This window comes from Uloborus diversus, chromosome 7, assembly GCF_026930045.1.
Source record: "Uloborus diversus isolate 005 chromosome 7, Udiv.v.3.1, whole genome shotgun sequence".
Lineage (NCBI taxonomy): Eukaryota > Metazoa > Arthropoda > Arachnida > Araneae > Uloboridae > Uloborus > Uloborus diversus.
In genome coordinates this window covers 5442307-5455986 of record NC_072737.1, presented here as the reverse complement: position 1 = coordinate 5455986, position 13680 = coordinate 5442307, and the positions used below count along the sequence as shown (strand labels likewise).

Here is a 13680-nt window from a genome sequence, read left to right as displayed (position 1 = left end):
TTTAGTTCATTTTGCTACGAAAGCGTGTTTTTTTAGTTTTTTTAACTATTATTTTATTTTCTTCTTTTGAGTTTAACTTGTTTTACGAAAAAATATGCATTTCAACATTGTTCAAAATCATTGTTCAACATGTTCATGAAATTTGCCCAAAAAAAGCGACTAAAGGTCTCGGGTCGCATTCGAAACGTGATCTCTCGAACTCCAAAAAGAGCAACTGTACCCCTTAAAGTGTAATAGCCGAGCTCCAAAAACACTCAACTTCGCTGATAAATTGTCTGTGGAGTAATTGGCTAATCCAGCTAATCCATCTCAGTCATCGATGTATGTGTGCGGAAATCATATCTACATTACTTTGAAACTTTGAGATACATTTGAATAAAAGTATTGTTCAACAATGGCCTGATCAACAATGAATTTCCAATTGAAGGCTCACTTAAATTTAGGCATGGAATTAGTTAAAAGCAATTATAACTCATGTTCTAATTACATAGGAACAAATTTTGTCTGATGCAGAAAAATTTAAGGTTCTTATAGTTATTTTTAAATAATTTTTGCAAGCATTCTTTAATACTTTTTTTAAAAAAAGTTTCTTCTTCACATTGTTGGATTTATGCCAAAATAATGATTAAAATTGGAGAAAACTAACAATTAAAAGAGTTAATTAATTTACATGATTATAGAATATTGCACTGTCATCGGGTCTGAGGTCGCGTACCAAATTTCAAAAGAATCCGATGGCAGGAAGTGGGCGAAATTTGAGCTGTAAGATTCCGTTACAAGATACATACATACATACATACAGGTGAAGCTAATAAAAGCGTGTTAATAATAATAAAGAACTTTTGCTCATTTTGAAGAGAAAAAAGGAATTTTGTTCGAAACTAATCCTTTCCTCTTCCTATCTGTTGCTGGGTGTCATCAGAATTGTTAATATCTGTTACTGGGGGGTTGGACCTTTTTTCAGAATTGAGCAAGTAAAAATAGAATTAACTACGAGTGTGGATCCAGAAGCAGCCAAACGTTAGATGAGATGGGGTTGCATGACAGAAAAATAGTTTAAAAAGTCTAAAATACATTAAAAGGCTCAGAAAATTGAGTTACCCTGAGAGCGATGTTTTAAGCATGTCTGTGACTGGTGCCGTTACCCTAGTACTCTTAGGTAAAAAAAGGTTGGGGACCACTGGTGTAATGTGCGCGAGCAAACTACCCGAACTTCTAAAACTATACTGCCATGGGAAGGTAAAGTGCAGTAACTGCAAATTTTTCTTTTATTATTATTATTATTATTTTTTTTTTTTTTGTACATTTTTGTCATCTATTGTATTTAAGTTTTAGCTTGCTCATTCGGTTTCCCTCGAAAATACAGCACGAAACAACGTCAAATTCCAACCTTCCCCTATTGTCTGTATGTAATGTAGAACGCGCTTCTTCAAATGTTACATTACCAAAATATTTCGGGTCCCCCTCATACACTGTAAAAAAAATTCGGAAACGTTTCTGAGTATATCGTGCAGCTGCGGTTCATGAAATTTTCGAAAACGTTTCTGAGTATTTCGGAATTCTCTTTCTGTAATGTCCGGAAACGTGTCTGAGTATTTCGGAATCCTCTTTCTGTAATGTCCAGAAACGTGTCTGAGTATTTCGGAATCCTCTTTCCGTAATTTTCAGAAACGTTTCTGAGTATTTCGGAATCCTCTTTCCGTAATTTCCAGAAATGTTTCTGAGTATTCTGTGCAGCTGTGGTTCATGAAAGTTTCGAAAACGTTTCCGAGTATTTCGGAATTCTTCAAACAATTTTCAAAAACGTTTCCGAGAATTTCGGAATCCTTTTCCGTGATTTTTTCTAAAATATAATTCTTTATTATAGTATTGCATACCATATCAGTTTCAATTCTTCCATATCTAAGAGCAATAATACAAGCAATTTTAGAATCATTCGTGGATTTTTTTTTTTTTTTTTTTGAATTTCTAATGACAAATAGCATGGTTAACAGCATAACATATGCACAGTTATAAATTTTTGAAAAATTATGAAATAATCTACTAGTTTCACTCCTAATCACAAAATCGTCGAGGAATTGGAGTGGGGGTACCTTCTGAAAAGTGGGGATTGTTTGTTAAGCAATCTTAAACTTCAGTTTTTCTCTCAATATTTTCAAGACAAAACTATCAACATATTGTATTTTTAATGCAGAACTTAAAAACATAAATTGTATCAAACTTGATAGCTTTTATCTTCGGATAAAATTTGACAGGACTTACCTACCCTTCGCGTTCCGGAATTCGTTCACCTCAAATCAATTTCTCTGACGAACAAAGTGTACCGAAAAGTACCAACAGAGAAATTGATGAATTTAAATATGACACCAAGTCCCCCTGCTGGAACCATTCGGGTTGATTCTTCTGTTCTTGCCCTTTCCAGCTCATCACAAATATAAATACTTATTCAAAATGGGTTACTGATTTTATTTTTACAGTGTGCGCAAAATGCATTATATATTTTATTTATTAAAACATTGAACTCTATTACATGATTATTCCATTTCATATGTACGAGAATACCCCCCCCCCACCATAAGAGTGATGGTGCACCCATAAAATGCTATGAAGCACCCCCCCCCCCTCGAAAAAGCAACATCATATACATTATAAATCAAAGTATCATATACATTATAAATCAAAGTATCATATACATTATAAATCAAAGTATCATATGAATTATAAGTCAAATACTTTAATATGGTGTAAAAATACAAAATTATTTTATTAAGTCTTTTTTTTTTTTTTTTGCTTTTGGTAAAATTGAGGCTTGTAAAACGAAAAAAATGAAGACACTTTTAAATACATACATGTATTTATTTGTTAAATAAATTAATACACATTTAACTAATTTAAAGCGTTTCGCTAATGCAAATATTTAAAGAGATATCGTCATTTAGATAATACTGAAGCACTATGTTCCTAATTACAAGAGATAGTTTTTTTTTTACTTCATACAATCTAGCTACACTGTTTACAAGAGAATGAAAACATGCAACCTTAAAGACGAACTATCAAACCTGACAATTTGCATATTATAACATTTAATTCATAATGCTTGATACATAAATGTTCAGCCAAATATTAACTGAGATTGACACATAAAAACAAAGTACACAATAACACTTATTTAAGTTTTTTTATATGAACTAAATCTCTTTAAAGTAATAGAGTTGCAAAGCGACTTACCTATTCGTCGGTGGTGGTCTTTTGCAGGCTTTGGTCACCAAAAAGGTGATTTTTATGACAGAATAAAATTCTGCCAACAAAAATTACCCATTTGGTAGAAAGAAGAAAAGTATCCAAGAAAAAAGTAAATTACCTACACAAGTTATGCGACGCAATGAATTTACATGGCGTCCTCTAGGCAGTTATTTGGTTTTTAATTTCAGTTTGTATTCCTTCCGCGAGCATGCGTCGAGAATTTGCACTTCGTACTTAAAAATAAGTGACATAGCTTCAAATTCAATCTCATGACGATACATAAGCAAGAAAATATAAGACTTTAAAATTATCTTCAGTGAATTCATGCGAGGAACAAAACTTCTACTAATCCCCTTGATGAGTGTTATTTCGCATACATGAGTCAGCACTTGTTTTCATTGCGTGCTTTCGAAAGTTTCAGTTTAGATTTGCTGCTGGACTATAAAATTGCCGTGTAATCTGCGCATGCGTCGACTCTTACTTTCTTGCTAACGGGAAACGTTTCTGATTATAGCAGAAAACTGTGGAGGGCGTACGAATCTGTGTATTACGGAAAACTTTTTTGTATATTCAGAGAGTTTTCCGATATTTTTTACAGTGTATAGGTATGTTTGCATGTTGATGGATCCTGATGCGAACTAGTGCTAATTACACTTTCGCGATCATTGCCTCCGGGGGTGGCGCAGTAGAAGATTTTTTTGCCTTTAAATGTATTTGTGCATCGTAACAAGTTATCCAAGCTTAGAAATTACAGATATCTCCTACAAGGGAACTAATGCTGATTACTTTTTCGTGTAGGCCGCCTTAGAGGGTGCGACACCCTTTGATAAATCTGTAAAAATACTGAGTATTCACGTGAAACGTATAAAAGAAAGTTTCGGGATGGCCTCATCGTAAATTTTTTTTAAATGAATTCAAAAAGGGGAATATTTGGGGGGGGGGGGAGTGAACCCATATCGAAATAGAACTAACGGAAGAATACAAAATCAAGCTACGATTCATAGAATTCCAAAATAAGAAATTAATTTTAATATTAAGACAAGACTACTTCAAAACATATTTTTTTGAAAACGCACAAAGGATATCTAACTGTGAATGAACTACAAAATGTAAATTTAAAGGCAGTCAGACTTTCTTATGGTTTGTACTTCACTTAAACAACATTCACGTGAATTTATATCGTTGACATCATACTTGTAAGTATAATTCTGTACTCATTTTACGCCTTTAGAATAGCGTCGATGTTTATAAAAGAATGAATTTATTTCCTGCATTTTAGCACAATGGGGTTGTTTCCTTCAGTCAAAAGTACTATTGATAGAATAAGCAAAAATAATAACATGGGCCCAGAAAATACTTTTATTTTCCCAACAGTTATTTTTTAATTAATTTTTTTAAATGTCTGATTTTTCAAACAAGGCGTGGTCTTGATGACGTCACAAACGATGCATTTTGCCACATCTTTCTACAGCGTTTCCACGTTATGATGATCAAGAAGTGAGTTAAAATTGCACTCTACGCTTGCTATCAACCCTATCGTTGCCAATACACGTGAGTAAAGATGCGAATTAAACATTTAGCTCTGTGAATGGCAACTTTGAATGGCATTTCATCATTTGTGATGTCATCGGTACAAAACATAAATAATGAAAGCACACCGATTTAAGTTTTTTTTTAAATATTAAACTTAATCAAATTATTTAAAAATGGTCAGATCCTATGTTTCCAAACATGCTCTTTCAGAAAAAAATACTTTTAAAATTTTGGAAACTACCCCATTTAAAGACTCGTAGTTTCACTTTCCGTTATTCATTTTCTTTTCCCCCATTTTTTAGAGCAATTTAGTTCAACTTTCGTTTTCTCTTGAACAAAATGCAAAATATACGAAGCACGTGTTAAGAACAAAGAACTGTAGAAGTCTTGATTCTCACCTTTAGTTAGTCAAGGTACTATTCCATCAAAGAGATTTCCACAACCATCCGTACCTCCGTGGTTTCGAGGAACTGCTAGAAGGTACCGAAATCGGTTGCATCAGATCGATGACGAGATGCCTCTGATTTCCTGCCAGGATTCAATTGTAGATGAAACTTCCTAACATATTTTTAATTATATACCGGCAAGTGGCGGCAGGCTTTTGTTCATCAGTTTTTCAGTAGTAATGTCAGGAATGCATCGATAAGCAAATTGGCCGATTACCGGCTGTTGGTAACCGGCTCTGGCCGATTAATGATCATCATGATTTTTCCTAATGCTACCAATTCCTCTGTCACTTTTTTTCTTTTCTCTCCCCCCCCCCTTTTTTTTTTTTTTGACTTTGGAAATAGTTAACAGTTTATTTCTGAAAGATGATTTTCTCATCTTTCCTAATTTCCCAAAAATAATTTCAAAATTTCAGTCAATTTTCATATTAATGTTAATAAAATCACATAATGTTAACTGGATAAGAATATTTAAAAATATTAGGGGCAGCCTGTGGTAGGGAGGCAAATTTAGGAGCATCTTTTAATTTTAATTTATTTTTAAATTATTAGTAGCCATTTAATCCAAGTTTTTTATGTATTTAAAAAAATATAAGGTTATCTAAAAGCACTATTCTAAAGGAGAAAAGTATAGACTCATGAAGCATGACGTAACATTGTATAATGAGGCAGTGAGAAGCAAAGAGATGCAAGTGAACTTTTCCAAGTTTTGAGAAAAACGCGCATAAAGATTACATCTTACAGGTAGGCTTTCATTGATATTTTTTTTCTAAATCATGCTGTACAGCAGCACCAACCAGGGCTACTAGTTCCATCTCTTACCCCAAGACAGAGGAGGGTTTCACCAACCATGTGTACTGGTCTCCAAATTTTTAATTTTGCCGCTTGCATCCCTTTGCTTCTCACTACTTCGTATGTGCATATTTATTTAAAACTAGTATGTTGTGGCTGTCACGAAACTTTCTTCTATATTTTTCTTTTTTTTTTTCTGATCCCTCCCCATGCTTGACGAGGAAGCAATATTCCCAACAAAAACAAAATTACACATGCAAAAACTTGACGACCATCCCAATAGTAAAGTCAGACCAAACAACGTAGGTAGAAGCACAAATTTATAAATTACAGCAGACACGTGTTTCGGCGTTACAGGGAACGCCTTTTTCAATGCAAAAATAATGAGCTTATGGATGAAAAGACATCCGACAAAAGGTCTGAATTATTGCAAGAGCAAAGCAAAGAGCGAAAATTGAAAGTTATTTTAAAAGCCTTGCTTGAATCAATTACAAATATTTATTTGTTAACAAACATAAGATGGCAACAGTTAAAAATTTTAAATCATTGAAATAATATTTCCGATCATTTCCATTCAATTAAAATCACGAGAAATACGCAGACGACAATCTATTACGATTTATCTTTCTTATTGTTGCATTAATAAAGCTATTTTTATTCGCAAAAAAAAAAAAAAAAAAATCAACACCTCTTGGAGCGATTGGCGTCAAAATTGAACCAAAGCCTGTTTACGTATGGATTCACATATATTCCAAATTTCAACCAGAACGTAGCATTACTTCTTGAGATAGGGCACTCACAATGGAAAAAAAGAACGGGCGATTGCGCTACCCCCTTTTTAGCTGTTGACACCAAAATAAAATCAGCTCTTATACCTACTAAGGGCTACTTGCCGATAAATTTTTCTTTCATTCTGTTCATTATTTCTTGAGATACAGCAGTCACAATTGACGACAAAAAAACGTTCTATAGCTCAACCCCCGTTTGAGTTATTGACACCAAAATTGAATCAGCACCTGTTCCTGTTAATGGCAACATATGGACCAAATTTTGTTTGATTCCCCCAGTTACTTCCTGAGGAATAGCAAGCACGCGTAACTCAAAAAACGTCCCATTGCTCCACCCCCCTTGGAGGAATTCGCGCCAAAAACCAATGGGCACAAGTTCACATACGGACACATATGTGTACCAAATTTCGTTCGATTTCATGCGGTAGTTTTTGCTGTAGAGCGGCCACAAAAAACTGGTCACACACAGACGTGACACACATACATACACACACACACACACAGACAGACAGACATTTTCCAAAAATAGTCGAAATGAACTCAGCACACCTCAAAACGTTCGAATCCGTCAAAATTCGAAAATTTGCACGAATCCAATACTTTCTTCTATATATTAGATATAGAAGAAAGTAAAAAGCGTGGGGTGCTGTCTATTTACATTTTTGCTTGGACAACAAATGGAAGAAATTCAAGACAACTGATAAGAAGCCCCCCACGCTTTTTGTATTACATTAAAATTAAGTGATTGGTCAACTACTATCATCCAAAGATTATTTTTCACTTTTTAGTTCATTTTGCTACGAAAGTGTGTTTTTTTATTTTTTTTAAACTATTATTTTATTTTTCTGCTTTTTAGTCTTATGTTGGAGAAATATCAAGTGACGAAATTATTTATAAAACGAGTGCGAGGTAATATCATAAAGTAAGACAAGGGCACCCCGATGGGAAGCTACTGTGAGCCATCGATGTATGTTTGCAGAAATCATATTTATACTACTTTGAAAATTTGAGATGCATTTGAATAAAAGTTTTGTTCAACAATGGTCTGATCAGCAATGAATTACCAATTGAAGGCTCACCTAAATTTTGGCATGAAATTAGTTAAAAACATTTATATTTCATGTTCTAATTGCCTTGAAACATTGGAACAAATTTTGTTCTGATGCAGAAAAATTAAAGGTTTTTGTAGATATTTCTAAATAATTTTTGCGAGCATTTTTTGATGTATTTTTAAAATTTTTCCCTTTTTCACATTGTTGGATTCATGCCAAAATGTTGATTAAAATAGGAGGAAACTAACAATTAAAAGGGTTAATTAATTAATTTGATTATAGAATATTGCATTGTCATCGGGTCTGAGGTCGCGTGCCAAATTTCAAAAGAATCCGATCGCAGGAAGTGGGCGAAATTTGAGCTGCAAGATTCCATTACAGGATACATACATACATACATACATACATACATACAGGTGAAGCTAATAAAAGCGTGTTAATAAGTTTGTCACCAATAGCTGGTTTATTAGGGTATCATCGAAACTTTAGGAAAGTATCCTGATTTTCTTTAAGAATTAAAACAAAATATTTAAGGAGGGGGGGGGTGGGGGGGTGAGTTAACTTCAAAAAAGGAAGTTATTTTTGATTGCTTACAATTTTTATCGCATCTTAAAACGTCATGAAGTTTATGTGTCGCAGGTCCTATTTCTTTTCTATTGATTTCAGTTCGTATTGCTTTCAAACGTCTTTTTGTCCTAATCGCAGATTATTTGATTCATCCAGAAAATAAATTCTACTAATTTCAATTTTTGCTAAACTTGTAAGCATATGAAGAATTAGCGAACAATAAAATTCTTGGTCGTCTGCCATGGCAAAAAGTAACACAATCGGCTGCTTCTCGCGTAGCCTTTACATCACTGTGGCATTAAGGAGCACTATTGCGAATACATCCCCCCCCCACACACAAGCTGATAAACAAAGCAATGTGTTAAAGGGGGAAAAAATTCTTATTTTGACTGCATTTTAAGAATAAAATGGAAACGGAACCTTTGTAAAAACTTAAGATTTAAAAGAAGTATTTATATTCGAGATATAGAGACAACTTTGTATTGAAAACACTAAATTATTTTGAAACCGAACGAAAACTTCGAGATAAAGGAATAATTGAGACACAAGGCTTTGAGTTATCGAAGGTCAACCGTATTTTTTTCCGCCGATGAATCTGCAAAATTAGGCAGGTTATAAATAATCTGCAAAGTGGGAGATTATGACCGATTAATTGGTGCATCCCTAGTAATGATGATCAGCCATTATAGATGACTCAACACTCACAACCATAATCATGTAAAGCAGAAGGGGGAGGGGGGGGGGAGGGCTCGCCTTAGTCTAAAAATAATCAACTATTTTTACTTCCTTTCACACAATAAAGGAACTATTGTACTCGCGAAAAAAAATCCCCACAAATTTTGGCCTAATGTTCCATTTTACTTATCCCCAAATGAATGTTATGTGGTTTTCCCACCCTATGAACGTGCATATATGCCTAAGAACATATGGACGCCCGAAATATCAATTTTGACCCAGATCGAGTTGTGCAACTCCCCTTTTGGTTGTATTCGGATATTCCAAAAGGGGTCTTTTACACCTTTTTGGGGGGAAATTAGCGTTAACATCAATGCAAACTCAAGTGATGTAAAATTTGGCAAACTCTTGCTTGGTGACAAATTTAGCGGGAAAAAAAAAATATTTTTCGAATTTGGTTTCTATTTTTGGCGCTTTTGGCAATACGGGGAATCTGCTACATTTTGAGTTTTTAAATCCATTACTTTCCATGACTTCTGCTCGTAACTTTCCATGACTCACGATGCATTTTTTCCAGAAAAAACATTAATTTTTCACAAGACCATCTAAACTAGTGTATTGTGAAAATTAAATTGCAACCATCTGATTTCTGCTTTGGACATACGTTTATGAAAATTCAAATTAAAGAGAAATGTAATAAGCTCAGCCACTATTATAACTAAAAAACGATTTATGCAACAATGACTAGTGATATACATGAAATAATTGCAGAGTTTCAACTTAAATTATTTTGCTGTCAAGGACACATACATTTATAGATCTAAAAGTTTTGGGAATATTTTTTGGATCCCAATAAATAATAAATTTTTTTTATACAGGTAAGAATTTACATGAAAACGAATTTTTTATTTTTTTCGGAAAAATCTGATGTGATCTACAATAATTTCTCAATCACTAAAAATACTGAAAAAAAGTTTTTATTGCAAAATGATTTTTCAAAATAAAAGAAGCTTCAAATATGCAGCAATGATGATGTAAAACTACTGATGAACGGCAAAACACTTAAGCTTGATTTTTTTTTCTTTTACTTTTTTAATAAATACTTTTTTCTATAAACAAATAATAAATCTAAAACTTTTTTTATAAAGCTAGTAGTTTTCTAAAAAAATTTGTGACTAGCAATAATTTAGTAAATGCCAAAATTATGTTTACTATAAATAAAATAAACAAATAATCAGAAAAAATATATATTAAATTAAATTGCGAAAATAACTTACCAGACATAACCTGATATACTACCACCGTCTTAAATATTGAAAAAATATCCTGATTGAAAATATCCTGATTTTTTAATTTTATCAATAACCTAAACTTCCTTAATGAATTCTTTAGACCAACTTTATTTTCTGAAATTTTTATATGTGTAAGACACTAATGAAAATTTTTACGAGTCTCTTGAATCGACTCTGAAGCAAATGACATATAAAGAGGTTAAAAATAATGCTTAACACAAAATTATAAATGTCCAAACGGTAGAATAACATCGTAAAGAAAAATGAGTGAGTATTATAGCAGCGAACCAGAGTTCGGAATGTGTGAAAATTCAAGACTGACAGGTAAAAGCGTAAGAAATGGCTAAGATGCATAAATTTTGCACCTAATTTGTAGAATTTGATAAACATGCATGTTCTTGAACCCAGAATCCATGACCAGACGTCAGTTTCCATGACTTTTGAGCATTTTTTGCTGAAAATCATGACTTTCCATGACTATTTTCGATCATAGCCGAAATACAGTAGAGAACCATTTATCCGGGAAGTTCGGGAGCATCGCTGTCCTGGATATCTGAATTTCCCGGTTTTCTGGATCGCTAAAAAGCGCTATTGGCCATTTATGAAACTTAAATTACCATAGTAAATAGTAATTAAAATAAGAAGAAAACAGTTCAGAAATGCTTATCATTGAAAGTTATCCACAAGACCTGAGGCCCTCACATTCATTTTGAAAAGGGGAAAAAAAACCACTTTTCCATGTTTTAAAACAAAAGAAAATGAAGGGAAGGGCAAGCAACAAGTTTTTGAACATAAATGTGCGATTTTTCTAATATGGTGTATGAAAGAATCTGTTTTCTTGAACGCGCTTTTTTCTTAATTTCTTGTAAAGATTTGATGTTTGCGATTATGGTAGTTATTCATAACTATTGCTTTTGCATTAAGTTCATACCAATAGAATTTGATTTATGAGTCTTGCGTTTAACGACTTCTAGATTCCACCATCAACTATCCAAAAAATTCATTATTGCATTAGAATGTGACAATATTCATTTCTTCAGTATTCAGTTGGAATAAAACACGAAAATTTCAGACTTACGTGTATACTTTTTAATTCAAGAAAATATTTCGGAAATGTTGCCCCGCGTTAAGGATAACCCTCTGAAGTTCGTTTTTGTAAACATTTTCCCGAATTATAGATGAGTAATATGGTATTTATCAAGAAACAGCTCATATTCTTTTAGGTATTGAAAAAAAAAAGCTTAGTTTTTTAAAAATTGTCAAAAAATGTGCATTTTTAAAAAATGGTGGGAAAAATCGGTTTTCTGGTTTCTTGGTTTTTTGGCTCCCGGATAAAAGGATCTGCACTGCACATGACTTTCCATATGCGGGGACACCCTGTATTATTGAATAAGTTCAAGTTCAGTAAGATAATTGCTAAACAATAAAAAAAGGGGGGGGGGGGAGCGGGACTAAAAAGAAGAGAAACAAAAGTCACAATCCAATCATTTATTTGATCATAAATTAATTTGATTAATACAACTGTCAGTAGGACATAAAGGAAAAACCAAAAAATACTTTTACACACATTTCAAATAGCAGGAGTAGTTCACCAGTCTTTAATTTAAAACAATTGTCAAAAATAAATGCCATTAAGTAGAAATATATCACGTACAAAAATGCAAATGTCATTTATTAAGTACAGCAATGTATGATAAATTTTCTAGATAAATTTATCAAAGAAAATAGTATTAATTTTTATACTATGTATGAAACAATAAAATTTACTAAAATGAGTACTGCTCAGCCTGAATGCAGTCTCAGCAAAAATATTCATCATAGATTACATGAGATTATTATATAAAATTTACAATCAGATATTTATAGGCAATATTTATTTTATCCCTATACTTATAAAACTCTTATTCTTGCTATCAGCAATTAAAAATGAAAAGAATGATAAAAATAAAACTAAAAAAAAAAAAAAGAGATAAAATATCACAGACATTTTGGCACAAATCATAGAAAGACAATCTGAAGACACAGCATACTCTGAACTCAACAATCCAGATTTCTAAAATTGTACAAATAAATAAATTGCACATTAATAAACACAATAACAGAAGAGGGGGGGGGGAGTAGCTGTGCAAATATAAGAACCTTTTTAGAGTATATTCTATGTATTCAAAATATAAATAATTTTTCTTAAACATAAAATAATAACAACAAAATATGATGATGCTATAAAAACAACACAACATTATCTCCATAATGGAAAATTAGGAACTCAATTTCTATAACAAATAATAACAAAAGGATATGATTGGGATAAGGAAACAAAATAACACTGTTACCATTATGCAAAATTGGGAACTCAATTTCTATAACAAATAATAACAAAATGACATGATCGGGATAAGGAAACAAAATAACACTGTTACCATTATGCAAAATTGGGAACTCAATTTCTATAACAAATAATAACAAAATGACATGATCGAGATAAGGAAACAAAATAACATTATTACCATTATGCAAAGTTGGGAATTCAATTTCAATAACAAATAATAACAAAATGATAGGATCGGGATGAGGAAACAAAATAACATTGTTACCATTATGCAAAATTGGGAACTCAATTTTTATAACAAATAATAACAAAATGATATGATCGGGATAAGGAAACAAAATAACATTGTTACCATTATGCAAAATTGGGAACTCAATTTCTATAACAAATAATAACAAAATGACATGATCGAGGTAAGGAAACACCATAACATTATTACCATTATGCAAAGTTGGGAATTCAATTTCAATAACAAATAATAACAAAATGATAGGATCGGGATAAGGAAACAAAATAACACTGTTACCATTATACAAAATTGGGAACTCAATTTTACTGTTTTAATACAAAAAGATTTTCGTGGTGAATTTAAAAAAAATTCCCTTCAGCGCATAATTTGATCTATAATAGATATAGGATTACAGCCATATTATCGACCAACTTCATTTAAGTCTACTTATTTTCACTCCAACTTATTTTCCCATTACCTACTTATTTTCAGTCATTAAGTATCACATCGCGAAGGCATGTTCATTTGGATGTACAATAGCCTCTGTTTAATGTAATCATGATTTATATTATCTCAATCGCTTACTGTTATCAAGATCACCGAGTACCAATTTCCTTCACTCATTTGTACATTATTATTATCGTTTAATGTACCCATTTCATCATTTAATGTTAACCGTTTTCAAATCATGGATTGTCTTTCAACTGAAATGATCAAAAACTGCTAAAGGTTTC

General features: G+C 32.3%; 1 protein-coding gene across 1 annotated transcript in view; it reads right to left on the bottom strand.

The window, feature by feature from the left end:
• Positions 1 to 6074, bottom strand: part of LOC129226197 (rap1 GTPase-activating protein 1-like) — a 38002-nt gene extending 31928 nt beyond the window's left edge. The window contains exon 1 of the mRNA XM_054860797.1: positions 6045 to 6074. Coding sequence (XP_054716772.1) covers positions 6045 to 6074 — 30 coding nt within the window. The remainder of the gene's footprint in view (positions 1 to 6044) is intronic.
• Between the last annotated feature and the right edge of the window lie 7606 nt (positions 6075 to 13680).